Source organism: Strix uralensis, chromosome 22, assembly GCF_047716275.1.
Source record: "Strix uralensis isolate ZFMK-TIS-50842 chromosome 22, bStrUra1, whole genome shotgun sequence".
NCBI classification, from domain to species: domain Eukaryota; kingdom Metazoa; phylum Chordata; class Aves; order Strigiformes; family Strigidae; genus Strix; species Strix uralensis.
Genome location: NC_133993.1, coordinates 9,599,873 through 9,612,047, shown reverse-complemented (window position 1 = coordinate 9,612,047; position 12,175 = coordinate 9,599,873). Strand labels below are relative to the sequence as shown.

At 57.3% G+C, this 12,175-nt stretch overlaps 1 protein-coding gene and 1 long non-coding RNA gene across 4 annotated transcripts in view; one reads left to right on the top strand and one right to left on the bottom strand.

Moving 5' to 3' along the window:
- Positions 1–517: 517 nt before the first annotated feature.
- Positions 518–12,175, bottom strand: part of SKAP1 (src kinase associated phosphoprotein 1) — a 156,056-nt gene continuing 144,398 nt past the window's right edge. For both annotated transcript variants that reach the window (XM_074892335.1, XM_074892336.1), the window contains exons 12-13: positions 1,303–1,421; positions 518–725 (exon numbers count right to left, since the gene is read on the bottom strand). In XM_074892335.1, coding sequence (XP_074748436.1) covers positions 1,323–1,421 — 99 coding nt within the window. In that variant the 3' untranslated portion in view covers positions 518–725; positions 1,303–1,322. The remainder of the gene's footprint in view (positions 726–1,302; positions 1,422–12,175) is intronic.
- On the top strand, positions 5,536–10,218 carry LOC141953635 (uncharacterized). 2 transcript variants are annotated; one of them, XR_012631937.1, is made up of 3 exons: positions 5,536–5,621; positions 8,843–9,273; positions 9,932–10,218. It is a non-coding gene; the product is annotated as an uncharacterized LOC141953635 (long non-coding RNA). The 2 variants fall into 2 exon arrangements; XR_012631936.1 differs by lacking the exon at positions 9,932–10,218 and having other exon boundaries at positions 8,843–9,311.

Sequence of the window (12,175 nt, the reverse complement as noted above, 5' to 3'; positions counted from 1 at the left end):
GAGGTGCCTTCACCGGTGCAAGCGAGGCCACATGCGGGACCCCGGCGAGGCAGCAGATGCTGGGATGGGTTTGGCTGCATCCCTGCAGCCCCTGAATGCTTTTGGGGTCCCCCCAGTTGTGCCTGGCTTCCAAACATCTGCACAGATGTGTCTGGAGTGGCCGTTGGGCCGATGTCTGGGCTCACCCCATGGGCGATGCTCCTGTGTTGGCACCAGTGAAGGGCTGGTGGGTGCTGGGGGGCTGCTCAGGAGCAGCCCAGGGGGTTTGGGCACCCTCCCCGGGAAGGCTGCAGGCAGCAGGTACTTACCACCATCTAGTGGCCCTTCAGCCAAGTGCGGGAGGAGGAGGAGGAGGAGGAGGAGGAGGAGGAGGATGGGTTAATCCTCAGTCATGAGCTGGGCTGGGCCTGGACTCGAGAGCTCTGGGGATGCTCAGAGCTGGGGCTGGAGGCGAGAGGTCACTGCTTGCACCCAGCTCCGGCTCCAGACCTGTGACAAAGTCTGGAGCAGCCAAATGTGGAGAGAAAAAGGGGCTTTATTATGGGCTGCCAGCCCCTTGCCATGCCCCGATGGCATCGCAGTGGGTACCACGGGGCAGAGTGGGGCTCCGGGGCACCGTGCATGGGCTGGGCAGTGGGATGTGGGTCTCTTCATGGAACCGGTGCCCGTAGCAGGCGAACGGTGTCGGTGGTTTCTCAGCGTGGCCAAGGAGAGAGAAGCAGCACCTGGATTTGGGGAGGGGGAGAGACACGGGTGACGGTGGGGAAGGGGACACCAAGACGCAGGATGGGACGGACACAGCCTCACACGTTGGTGACTCGTGATGAGGGTGGGAGATCTCTGGGTGAACACGGAGCTCTCGCAGGTGTCAGGACTCTGCCTCTAGCTTGGCTGCAGACCCCCGCTGCTTTCACAGCCCTGACCTGTGCCTCAGTTTCCCCATCCGCCAAATGCAGGGTTTTGTTTGGGAGAAAACCACTGCGTATGCAGCGCTTGGTGTTACCGCTGGTGACACCCAGCTCTCGGGCTCTAATGGAGGTGGCTGCTGCCACATTTCTGCCATGGAGAACTTGAAATCCAGGGAGGGACGCTGGGCAGGGCGGCATCGTCCCTGAACTACAACCGTGGTTCCCAGCCTTGCCTGCTCTCACGTAAAACAGAGACCAGGAGATGGAGCCAAAGACAACCCTCAAGGCTCAGCACCCCGGAGATGCCGGGGCACCCCAGGAATGGAGCCACCACCCCAGCACCCACTTCCACCCCCCATCCCTAGTGGGTGCACCCCAGGGTGCCACCTTTCACCTGGGGTGCCACGGTCCTCATCACTCCTCCAGGTCGTAGGCAGCCACCAGATAATCCTTCGGGACGATCCCGACCACGTTGTTGAGCTCTCCGACCCACCAGCCGTACACGTTGTACTCCTGGGAAGACACAACCAGAGGGACAAGGGTTTAGTGCTGGGGCAGGGGACACAGATCAGGCCCCCTCCTTCAGCACCTGCATCTACAGAAAGCAGCCCCCAGACCCCCACCAGAAAATACCCCAGTCCCACCTCTCCCTCTGGTAAATCCTTCACTGTCCTTCCTACCCCCCCCCCCTTCATCCTGCCCCTCTCTCCCCCTTTGCTCTGGGTCCTGCAGGGCACGGCTTGGGGCTGGCTCGGAAACTCAGCGTTTAATTCACACCCTGATATTTTGGGGTATTTTAGTTTCAGATGTCAGCCCTTGGGATGTCCCAGGCCCCGGCCTGGAGCTCTGTGAAGCCCCTCCAGGTGGATCATGCCGGGGTAACATGTCCCCTCCCCAGATTTACGTGAGATTTTCCCCTGAGAGCAGATCTTGGAGGCAAATAATAACAGAGAAAACCTCCACCCCACCATGCGTGTGAGAGGAGGAGTTAGCACACACAAGCTTAAGAAGTTTGCCATCAAAACAGGAGATTATTTTTTTTTTTTTAAAAAGGGGACGTTACAAGTGATGTGCACAGCAGCATGTTCCGTCCCGTGTCCCACGCGAGCTCTGACCGCCTCACCGCCCCCCCGTCAGCCTGGTCGGGGCATTTAACGCATCCCTGAGCTCATCCCTGATTCCCGACAGGGAAAGGGCTTTGCTGGGGACAGGGGCTGAGTCACCAGAGACAGACGCTGCTCCCGACGCTTCCAGCTCTGCAGATGGTGCTGCCAGAGCCAGGAATGGGGCTCAGGAGTCCCGACACTCCCCAGATTGGGATCCTGATGCTCCCCAAGGGACCCCCACCCCAGCAAACAGCACTGAGTCAAACCCCCTCCCTGTGATGCTGTTGGGAAGGAAGGAGCGGGGGGCTCCATCCCGTTGCCCTCACCAGCCAGGGAAGACAAATCCTGCTGCAAAACCAGGAGGAAAAAATTCCAGTTTATTTGCTGTAGCCTGGAGACCTGTGGGCAGAGGGGCCGAGATGCACCCCCCAGGCGTGACGGGGAGCCCCCAGCCTCCGCTCACCCCCCCCCCCCCCCCCAAGCTCTGCCATAGCCTGAACACTATGAGGTATTTTAAAATAATTTCTGCTTTGATGAATTGCCGGGTAGTCCGCGATTGCTCATAATCAAAGGGAGGAAAATGCAAATGAGAGCCAGCCGAGAACTTGCGGCACCGAGCGTTTATTTCACTGCGCAGTGCCAAAAAGAATTAAAACAACATTAAACTCCCAGCAATAATGTTTAAGTCCTCGTTTCCAAGTGCCAAATTGCACCACTCTGGATCATACAGATGTTCGTTAATTATGCTAATTTTTATTAAACTATTAAAACGAGGAGTGCACTGGCACAGCAAGGCAGAGCCCAGTGCAGGGTGAACTCTGCTCTCGTCTGGAGGTGCTAATTTACATCTCGCGAACGTGCTGATGCCTGAGACCGGCTTTTGGAGGGGGGCGAGGAGAAGGAGGGAGCTCGAGGATGGTTTTGCTGGAATCTACCTAATTACACGCTAATGGGGCCTCTGTGCTCAGTACCTGCCTGGACTGGGTTGTGGCGGGGGGTAGGGGGGGAAATGTAATTTAGTTGAGATTTTACAGAAGGGACTGAAAACGCACTGATCGGGAAGATAATTGTTCCAGAGAGGTTGGTGGGCCCGGAGCGGTGGCATCGGGAGAGGGGAGCGGGATGCTCTGCCCCCTCAACCTCCAGCAGGTGCTGCGTGGTGGGAGCTTGACAGGGTTCTGCAGGCAGCACCCATGGGTGCTGATGCCACGCCAGGAGCCCCTGGGTTGCTGGGGGGGGCGGGCAGCACCAGGCATCAGCCAGGAGGCAGAGCAAAGCCACCGCTCGCAGAAACGCAGCAAACTGGGAACGCAGTGCCCTTCCCAGTCTGGTATGTAACGGGGAACTGGATTTAGGGGTCACCCTGGCAGCCATCCTCCAGGCTCAGCCATTCTTCACACAGCCGTGATGGCCTCACTCTGCTCCCGAAATGCTGTGATTGTCTCCCAGAAGGAAGAAAACCCCTCAGAGCACTTCTCCACGTTTCATTCCCAAGATCCCCGGTGCCAAGCGAACCCAAAGCAGACGCTCGTTCAGATAATCGCCCGCAATCAGGGCTTTTATGGCGGGTTGGTGCACGGGGCCGTAAAAAGCTTTATGCTGCTAATCTCTATCGACAGGGGAGAAGGAAAAGGAGGGAAAAAGAAACAACAAGACGACAACCACAACCCGGTTTCCCTCCCTGCCTTGCACCATGGCTCCTCCAGCATCACCCAGGAGAGACGATGCTCTTCCAAGGAGCAGGAAAGTGGAGTCCCCGAATGACCCAGCTACAGATTCCCCCTGTCCCCATCACGGGGGACATCCCACAGCCCAAGCCCACAGTCACAAAGGTGGCGACAGGAACGTGGCCAACCGTCCTCTGCATGGCCTCAGATGGAGGCAACCGCCCTGCGAGACCCTAAATGTGCAGCCACATCTTTCCAGCAGCACCTCCCCTGCTCCACCAAGCTCAAATTGTCCCATCCAACATCCCTCCCACCCCTCACCGAGAAGCACAGGCTCTCTTCCTCCGCTGAGCAGATGATATTTACTCCCCACTGGTGCTCCCAAGCCCTCCTTGCCACCGCGCTCCTTCGCCAACCCTCGTAAACAACCCCGCCGGGCTTCGGGGAGGCCATTAATCACCCCCCTTCGCACAGAAGATCAATGACGCTTTGATGGATGCCAAAGGAAAAGCCAATCAGTCAGGGACTTATCGGTTTATGATTGCTCAGCCCCATTATTAGTGCTTGTGTGTCATACATTATTGTTAGGAAAATGGAGGAATCTAATTCATAGATGAGGTATGGCGGGCGTGTGAGGGGTCGGCTGACACCGGGGAGTTTTATACCAGGTCAGCTATACATCTATTTACCTTGAAAACCAGCTCGGAGCTGTGGCAAGCTCTGAAATCAAGGGCTTACCTGTCCTTGGGGGATTTGGAGCCGGCAGCAGCTGAGGGACATGGCTGGGAACACTGTTTCCTCGGCACATCATCCAGGCTGAAGCACGGAGGAGTTAATTTGGGTGATGCTCACCCTTTGCCTCAGACCACCACGCTGATCTTTTGTAAGGTGAATCCCTATAAAAATAAATTAGTCCCACTTGCTTCCAATGATCCAATTCCCAGCTGCTGCGGGGAGCTGAGGACACACAGCTGGGGCTGGGGCATTGCTTCTGCCCCTGGTCCCATCTACAGCACCTGCTCCGGGGTGGCCGCAGTGTCACGTCCCACTGGTGTCCGTGTGTCTCATCCCACTGGTGTCCGTGTGTCCCCTCCGATGGGGCTCTCTATGTCCCAGCGCAGGGGTGAGAGGCTACTGGACAGAAGGGGCTCAGAGCAAGCGGTACCAGGGGAGAGGGAGAGGAAGATGATGGTCCCCAGCTGGGGAAGCCCATGCAGAAATGACCACCCTGGGCCCCGGGAGGCACGTGGGACGTTTTGGCAGGGACAACAGCACGGCTCCTCCTTGAGAGGAGTTGTCAGGCTGTCCGTGGGGAGACCAGCTCAGGATTTAGCCCGTTAAAATTTCCCATTAAAAACAACCGACGGGCCCAGCAAGGCGGCACCACGGACCCTGCCGACCCCCAGCACACCCGCGCCGGTGGCACCACCAGCCTGGGGGTGCCTGAACTCTGGGGCGGGAGGGACCCACGTCCCCTCGGGCACCCCGCAGCCAGCAGGGGGACGGCGCGGGGGACACACGGCCGGGACAGACAGACGACGACGGCCAGGCCCCCCGTGCGGCGCGGGAGCGGGCAGAAGGTGCAGCTGGAGCCCCGTCGGGGCCGGCCGGGAGACAATAGCGGCGGCAGCCTCCGCTCCGCGGCGCTGATGGGATTGGGAGCCCATGTGAAACTGCCGTATTAATATTTATTCCACAAAGCGCGCGGCTCCCAGCTTTGCGCGGCTCCGCCGCGCTCTGACCGCAGTACCAACCCTCAGGCACCGCAAACACAATTTGAAAACAATGTGACGGAAATGTTTAATCTGCTCAGCCCATCTGTGCTGCGTATTTCTCCAGATCTCCCTGAGAGAGGCGCCTTCGAATCTCCACATTGCCTTTAATATTCTCCTAAATCACCTCCCCACTGCACTTCAAGGGCCATTGCTACAATATCACAGGTTCATCGAGAGTGCACGGGAGAAGGGGGGGTGCAGGGAGGGGAGGGAGAGGGACTGGGGTATCGGCTGGGATATTTTTTATTTTAAAATATTTCCCAGGGATGGTGTTCCTGTGCCCCTCGGACAAGCGAGAGAGAGGAGGAAAAAAAAAAAAAGGGGGGGGGGTTGTGTGTGGAAATCAGAGGGAAGTTATTGTGCTGTTGCTGGGAGGCGATTAGCGAGGCTGTTTAGAAGCAAACAGGCTGGAATGGAGCAAAAATCATTTCCAAAGAATCGCTTTTATTAATCTCCTTCCTCGGCCGCTTGCTTCCGCGTGCGGCTGCCGCTACTCCTCCCTCTGGAGGCCCCATCCTGCTCTGAGCTTCACATGCGACCGGGCGCGGATGCTCGGGTGAGGGGGGAGCCCCCAAACCAGCGGCAGCCCGGGGTGGGGGTGGCTGGGCCCAGCACTCCTGCGTCCCCCCCCCGCCCCGGCACAACTGACCTAGAGCCAAGATGCCGCAGCTCAGGTGCATCCCTGCTCCCTGCCTCAGTTTCCCCATCGCACGACGGCCGATCCCCCGCACGCGGCTTTTCAATACGTAAAAAGGGGCTTCTAAGAAAGATGGGGACAGTCTTTAGTCCAGCTCGTTGCGGTGGGACAAGGGGTGATGGTTTTAAACTGAAAGAGACTGGATATAAGGATATTTTTTTACAATTTGGGGTGGTGAGGCCCTGGCACAGGCTGCCCAGAGAAGCTGTGGCTGCTCCCTCCCTGGGAGGGTTCAAGGTCAGGCTGGACGGGGCTGTGGGCAACCTGATCTGGTTGAAGGTGTCCCCATGGCAGGGGGGGGTTGGACCAGGTGACCTTTAAGGGTCCCTTCCCATCCAAACTGTGATTCTCTCCCTGCTTCCTCCCCGGGCTGCTGGGTGCCAACACCCCCAAATCACCCCACAGCTGTGTATGGGGTCCAGGGGGGGATGTGCGGGGTCTGGGGGTGTGCAGGGTCCAGCGGTGCGTGGGGTCCAGGGGGGGTGTGAGTTCTGGGGGTGTATGGGGTCCAGGGGGGGTGTGCAGGGTGCAGGGCCGCATGGGGTCTGGGGGTGTGCAGGGTGCAGGGGAGGTGTGGGGGTGTGTGGGGTCCAGGGGTGCAGGGGGGATGTGGGGGATCCAGGGGGGTTTGTGCGGGGCCCGGGCGTGCAGGGGGGATGTGTGGAATCCGGGGCGGCTGCGGGCTCCAGGGGCTGTGCGGATTACAGGGGGGGCTGTGCAGAATCCGGGGGTTGTGAGTGAGGCGCCGAGGGGTCCAGGCGGGGTTCTGCGGGATCTGGGGGAGCTGTGCGGGATCCGGGGGTACAGGGGGTCCAGGGGGGGTTGTGCGGGATCCGGGGGTACAGGGGGTCCGGGGGGGGCTGTGCGGGATCTGGGGGAGCTATGCGGGATCAGGGGGTCCGGGGGGGGGCTGCGCGGAGCCCGGGGGTGCAGAGGGGCGGCGGGGGGCGGGCGGGCCGGTGCCGCATCCCTCGGCGTTGCCATGGCAGCCGCTGCCGGCCCCGCTCCCGCATCCCCGGGGGCCGGATCCACCTGCTCCCCCCGGCCCGCCGCGGGGTCACGGGCAGGGCGGCAGGATAAATGAACGGGAGCACTAATGATGTGTTGGCTGGCTGTTTATGCTCTCTGTGTGTCAGGGGCACTCACATTTAGAGAGCTCATTATGGCTGCAATTAGACTGCACCATTGCTAGATATTTAACTCCTTTTTCTTTTAAATTAGCATTTTAATAACGTGCTTTGAGCAGGGGAAACAAAATGACCATTTTTCACGGACAAACTTCCTAGCTGTAGGTGCAACTTTAATGGCAAAGTTGCAAGGGAGGTAAAATAAGATCAGGCCTGTTCTCTTCCCACCTATCCCTGCCCTCTCCCCCTCCTCCCCGCCACCGGGAAGGAGGGAAAAAAAACCGGGAGAGATTTTTATTTGCTTTATCGCACACTCCATTTCCTAAATTTGTTCTGCAGCCAATTATTTTCGCCTTTAAAGTCCCGAACGCTCACGCCTGATGAAAATTAGCAGCCATCTGAGTTAAACTCTGCCTGTGACCTGTGAAGAGGGCTCGGAATAATTGCGTACATGTGTGTGTGCACGCGCGTGTGCGAGGAGCCATCCATCCCCGGCTCCCCGAGCTGCGAGAGGGGAGCGGGGGGCTGTGGGTGGGAGCAGCCAGTGCCCATTACGTGATGGGTATTATCAAAATATCTTTATACAGTAACCCCCAGGGCCGCTTCCCTGCAAAGGTCACCGCAATTATTTCCCCTTCATTCATAACTCTCCGGCTGGGCTTATGGGCCCGGGGAGGGCGGCAGAGGGGGACGAGGGGGACAGCCGAGGGGTTGGCTGTGGCCACTGCGCCGGGAGGAGGGATGGGGACCGGTGGAGGGGACACGGCGAAGGCAACGGCTCCGCGACTTTGCTGGGAACTTGCAAAACCGCCCATTTTCTTCGCACCCGCTCCGCAAATCCCGACCCCAGCCAGCCTGAACGTCGCGGTTTCGTTCCTCCGTTAAGATTTATGCTCCTAATTAATAGATGACCCTAAATCACCCATCCTTCCCCCAGGGATTGCTGGGAGGGCCGCGGCAAGGGGGCGAGGGACCCTGGGAGGGGTGTGCCCGCTGCTGCCGGGATGGGAGAGGGACCCAAGTCACCAGGAGCGGGTGCCCCCTCTGCCCCAGATCCCCGTCCCAGCCCCAGCCAGCTCCAGCCCCTTTCCCTAACAACCAGCAGCCCCCAGACACCCCAGGTCAGCACCAGGAGCCAGAGCCGGGACCCCCAGGGCCCCGACGTAGCTGAAATCGCACCAAGAGTCCCAAATCAGTGGGGAACCACAGCAGGGGCAGGGCAGGAGAGGAGGGAGAGAGACGCAGCCTTTGTGAGAACGATGCTTTAAACGTTTCCTCTATTGCATCCGCTCAGCTGTACCTTAGACACCGCCGTTTCATAAATACAATCCGGGTAGCGCAGGCTATAATTTGGTGATAGCTACCCCAGGACATATCTAGATACACTTCTGTTATTTTAATTAAATACTGCATTATGGTTTGTGACAACTTCATCGCTATAGCGTAAATGAATTTGGAATTAAAGTCTTACTTAGGCATTCCACTACTTCCCCCCCTTCCCCTCCACCCCTCCGTGTTACAAAGCAAAAGGCTATAAAATCAAGATGTTTGTTCATTTACAGATGGAGCAGCTTGGAAAAGGGAAAAAAAAAAAAAAAAAAAAAGGAGAGAAGGAGAGACGGTGCAGAAGCGAACGCGAAACACCGGTGGCTTGTGAGCATCTTCGGGTGGAGAAGAGCACAAATGGGGGATGCTGAATATTAATTGTGTGCGTTACCGTTATCCTCCGAACCGGGCTCCTCCAAACGCCCCTTCCCCCGGCCACGGGGTTTCTGTGTTGTCCCTGAGTGTCATTTTTAACTCTTGATTTGTGACTGCTGCAGAGAGGACGAAGCGCTGGAAGTTTTAGACCTTTGGGGATTCAGCCCGTGGGAAGGGCACGGTGGCGGCTGGAGAGGCTGAGTGATGGCGAAGGGAAACTTTTTATTTTATGCCCAGGCCTGGGAGTTTCAATTCCATCCATCTATTAACTCGTCTCTAATGAAACTAGACCGTACGTGACATTTTGCAATATAACTGCTTTAAATGTTAGCACATCAATTGGTTTAAATGTTACCCGCGCCTCATGAACCGGGAGATGGTTTTATAATTATCTCCGTCTCTCTCTAATGAACAAAGATTTCTACTGTCTGCTGGTATTTTGCATTAGCAAAGGAAACAAGGATGCCTGCTCGAAACACGGGTGCTCAACAGGCTCAGGCAAATAAAAACCACAAGTTCTGAGGGTGGCAGAGGTGTTGCCTGTCACCTCTCGGCAAATCGATGCCGGATTTACACCCTTCCTCGTCTATTTTGCCTACGTGCAGTTGGGGTTTCGTCCTCAGGCCTCCTCTCGCTCCCTCTATCGCCAATTAACCACCTCCCAAATAAAAACCACTCGCATCCATCTACCCGCACGCGCACATATATATGTATAGAATATGTAGATCCATAAAACGGCGGCAGCCTGGGAAAGTTATGGCCGGGGAGGGATGGGTTTAACGATGAGGCTCCGCTTTAATATTTCCCGTCATCGCGACCCCAAGTGAAATTTCCACTTTCATTTACGAAATAAGCCGGGAAAACGTCGGGCATTTGTTACGCTGGAAATAAAAAGCTGTTGCTTTTTTTTTTTTTTTTTTTTTTTTTTTTTTGCCACCCATTTGAAACAGGGCATCGCAGCAAATGTCACCCCCACCTCCCCGGCAGATTAGCGAGGGGCTCGTTACTAAATCTCTGTCTAATAAACGCAGAGTTGACTCTGGAGGAGCTGCTGGTTATAACGCTGGCTTTGGAAAATGGAAGGATTGTCACACTTAAAGACACAAATTTCCCCTGTAATATATTCGAATGGAAACCTCTGAATCCAATACTACATGGGCATATCTAATAAATTCACGATATTTCAGCCTCAACAGCCTACGACGGTTAGTTTTAAAGATTTATGTGGTAAAAAATTACTCGGTGATGAATATAGTTTATTCTGCGCAGTATTGGAGGGTATAAGGAATTAAACTACTGTCTTTAACAGTGAATTTATTATTACCTCTGTCAAAGCCGAAGTCTTTAACAGCATTTATTATAAATTTCAGTGCAAAATAAATGGTCAGAGTACGCCTTAAACCTTAAAGCCCTCCAGCAGAACCACGTGCCAGCCCAGAAGTTCACAGGTCGGGGGGGGGGGGGGGCGATGTCTCAGCAGCCCCCCGAGATGGCCGGGGCTGGCATTGGGGTACCACGACCAGGGGGAAGGGGCCACCACAAGTCCCCACCACGGTCACCGCTGCCCCGTGGGGACCGGGGTGACCCAGCGCGGAGGGCAGGATGGCACGCTTGGAGCTGGCAGGGTGGTCGGTGTGGGGTGAAAGCAGCCGGGTTAGGGCAAGATTTGGGATGTAGCAACGGGGACGTGCAGGTGAGCCCCCACGGACGGGGCAAAATCTGGGACACAGCATCGGCGCTGCCTCCCAGGCGCTCGGCCACCCTTTTGTCCTCGCCTGCGATGGGTGTCCCCTCATTTATAAAAATTACCTGGGAGGAATGAGGCTGCCAGGGGCTTGTTCTGGACGATTGGTTCCCGCCGGGGGGGCGATGAGGCCGGCGGGGGAAGGATGGCCCTCGCTTGAATTTGACCGGTGGGTGACCGTTGCCTTCCAGCTGACCCCGCCGTCCCATCCCCGTCCCTCCCAACTCGGGAGCCTCCCAGCGGGGTTATTAATGGGAGCCGAACGCCGCCAAGCCCCGGGGGCCCATCTCCGCAGACCCCGAGGGGCTGAGCCCACCACCCCGGGATGCAGCTGCGCGCTGAGCCCCGACTGGGCTCATCACACGTTGGCTCCATCACCCACGAGGTTCAGTGCCTGGCGGGGGGGGTAGGGGGGGCCGTGACCACCCCTGTGGCCTCTCCCCACGAGCGAGATGGCCCCAAATCCAGGCAAAATGCCACTAGATGTCACCACACGCCTTTCGCTCGGGGTCCGGGGTATGGGAATATGCCCCCCCCCTCCCCTCTTTCCCCCCCTGCTTTCATTGAAAGCAATTGAGAGAATTAACTTATCCGGTTTTATGGCCTGCTTGTCACATCCAACTAAGCCCACTTAAAATAGGAAGTCTCGCTGCATTCAAATAATTATCATAACGTACAAATCACTCAGCCGGGGGACAAGGGACGGGTGCTGGGGAGAGGGACGCGATGCCAGGGTTTTGCTGGGATTACGACTTCTCCCTCCCCAAATTAATTTCCCCATGTATTAGCCCGGCTGGGCTGCACCGAGCGGGGCAGCGGTGTTTTGGGGGTCCCTGCAGAGCAGGGTGATGAGGTGGGGTATGGGCTCTGCAGCTCGGCCAGCTCCAGCTGTGACCCCCCCAGCCCGGGCCCAGCAAAGCGCTGGTGGCACTGGGGTGCAACAAGAAGCCTCCTGCCTGGGTCTGGGGGGGACAGTGAGAAAAACCCTTGACAGTGACAGTGGCATTCCTGGGACCCCCAGTCAAAGCCTCCCGGCGCTGGCACAGGCGCCCAGGCGAGGAGTCGGGGCTGTGGGGACACGGCACCGAAGGGACCACTCCCAGGAGGGATGCGGTGGGTGACAATGCTGCCCTGGCCCCGAGCAGGGCCGTGTGTCCCCTCCGTCGCAGCATCCCGCAGCCCCGGGGCTGTCGAATCGTGTCCCCCCCCCTCCCAGCTACTGATGTCCACTAACCCCCAAATCACTTTTCCCCGCTGTTGATGCTCGAAATGTCAGACAGGACCCGAGCAGCAGCCGGCGTGTGTTTCAAACACACCAGATGGATTTTTATATTAGCTACTATTTCATGTTCAGACAGAGCGACCGCACCGCTAAAACGGCAGCCTCGATGCTGCCGAGTTTGCTTCTGTGAGATTAATTCTGCGAAATTAATTGGGACAAGATTGAAAA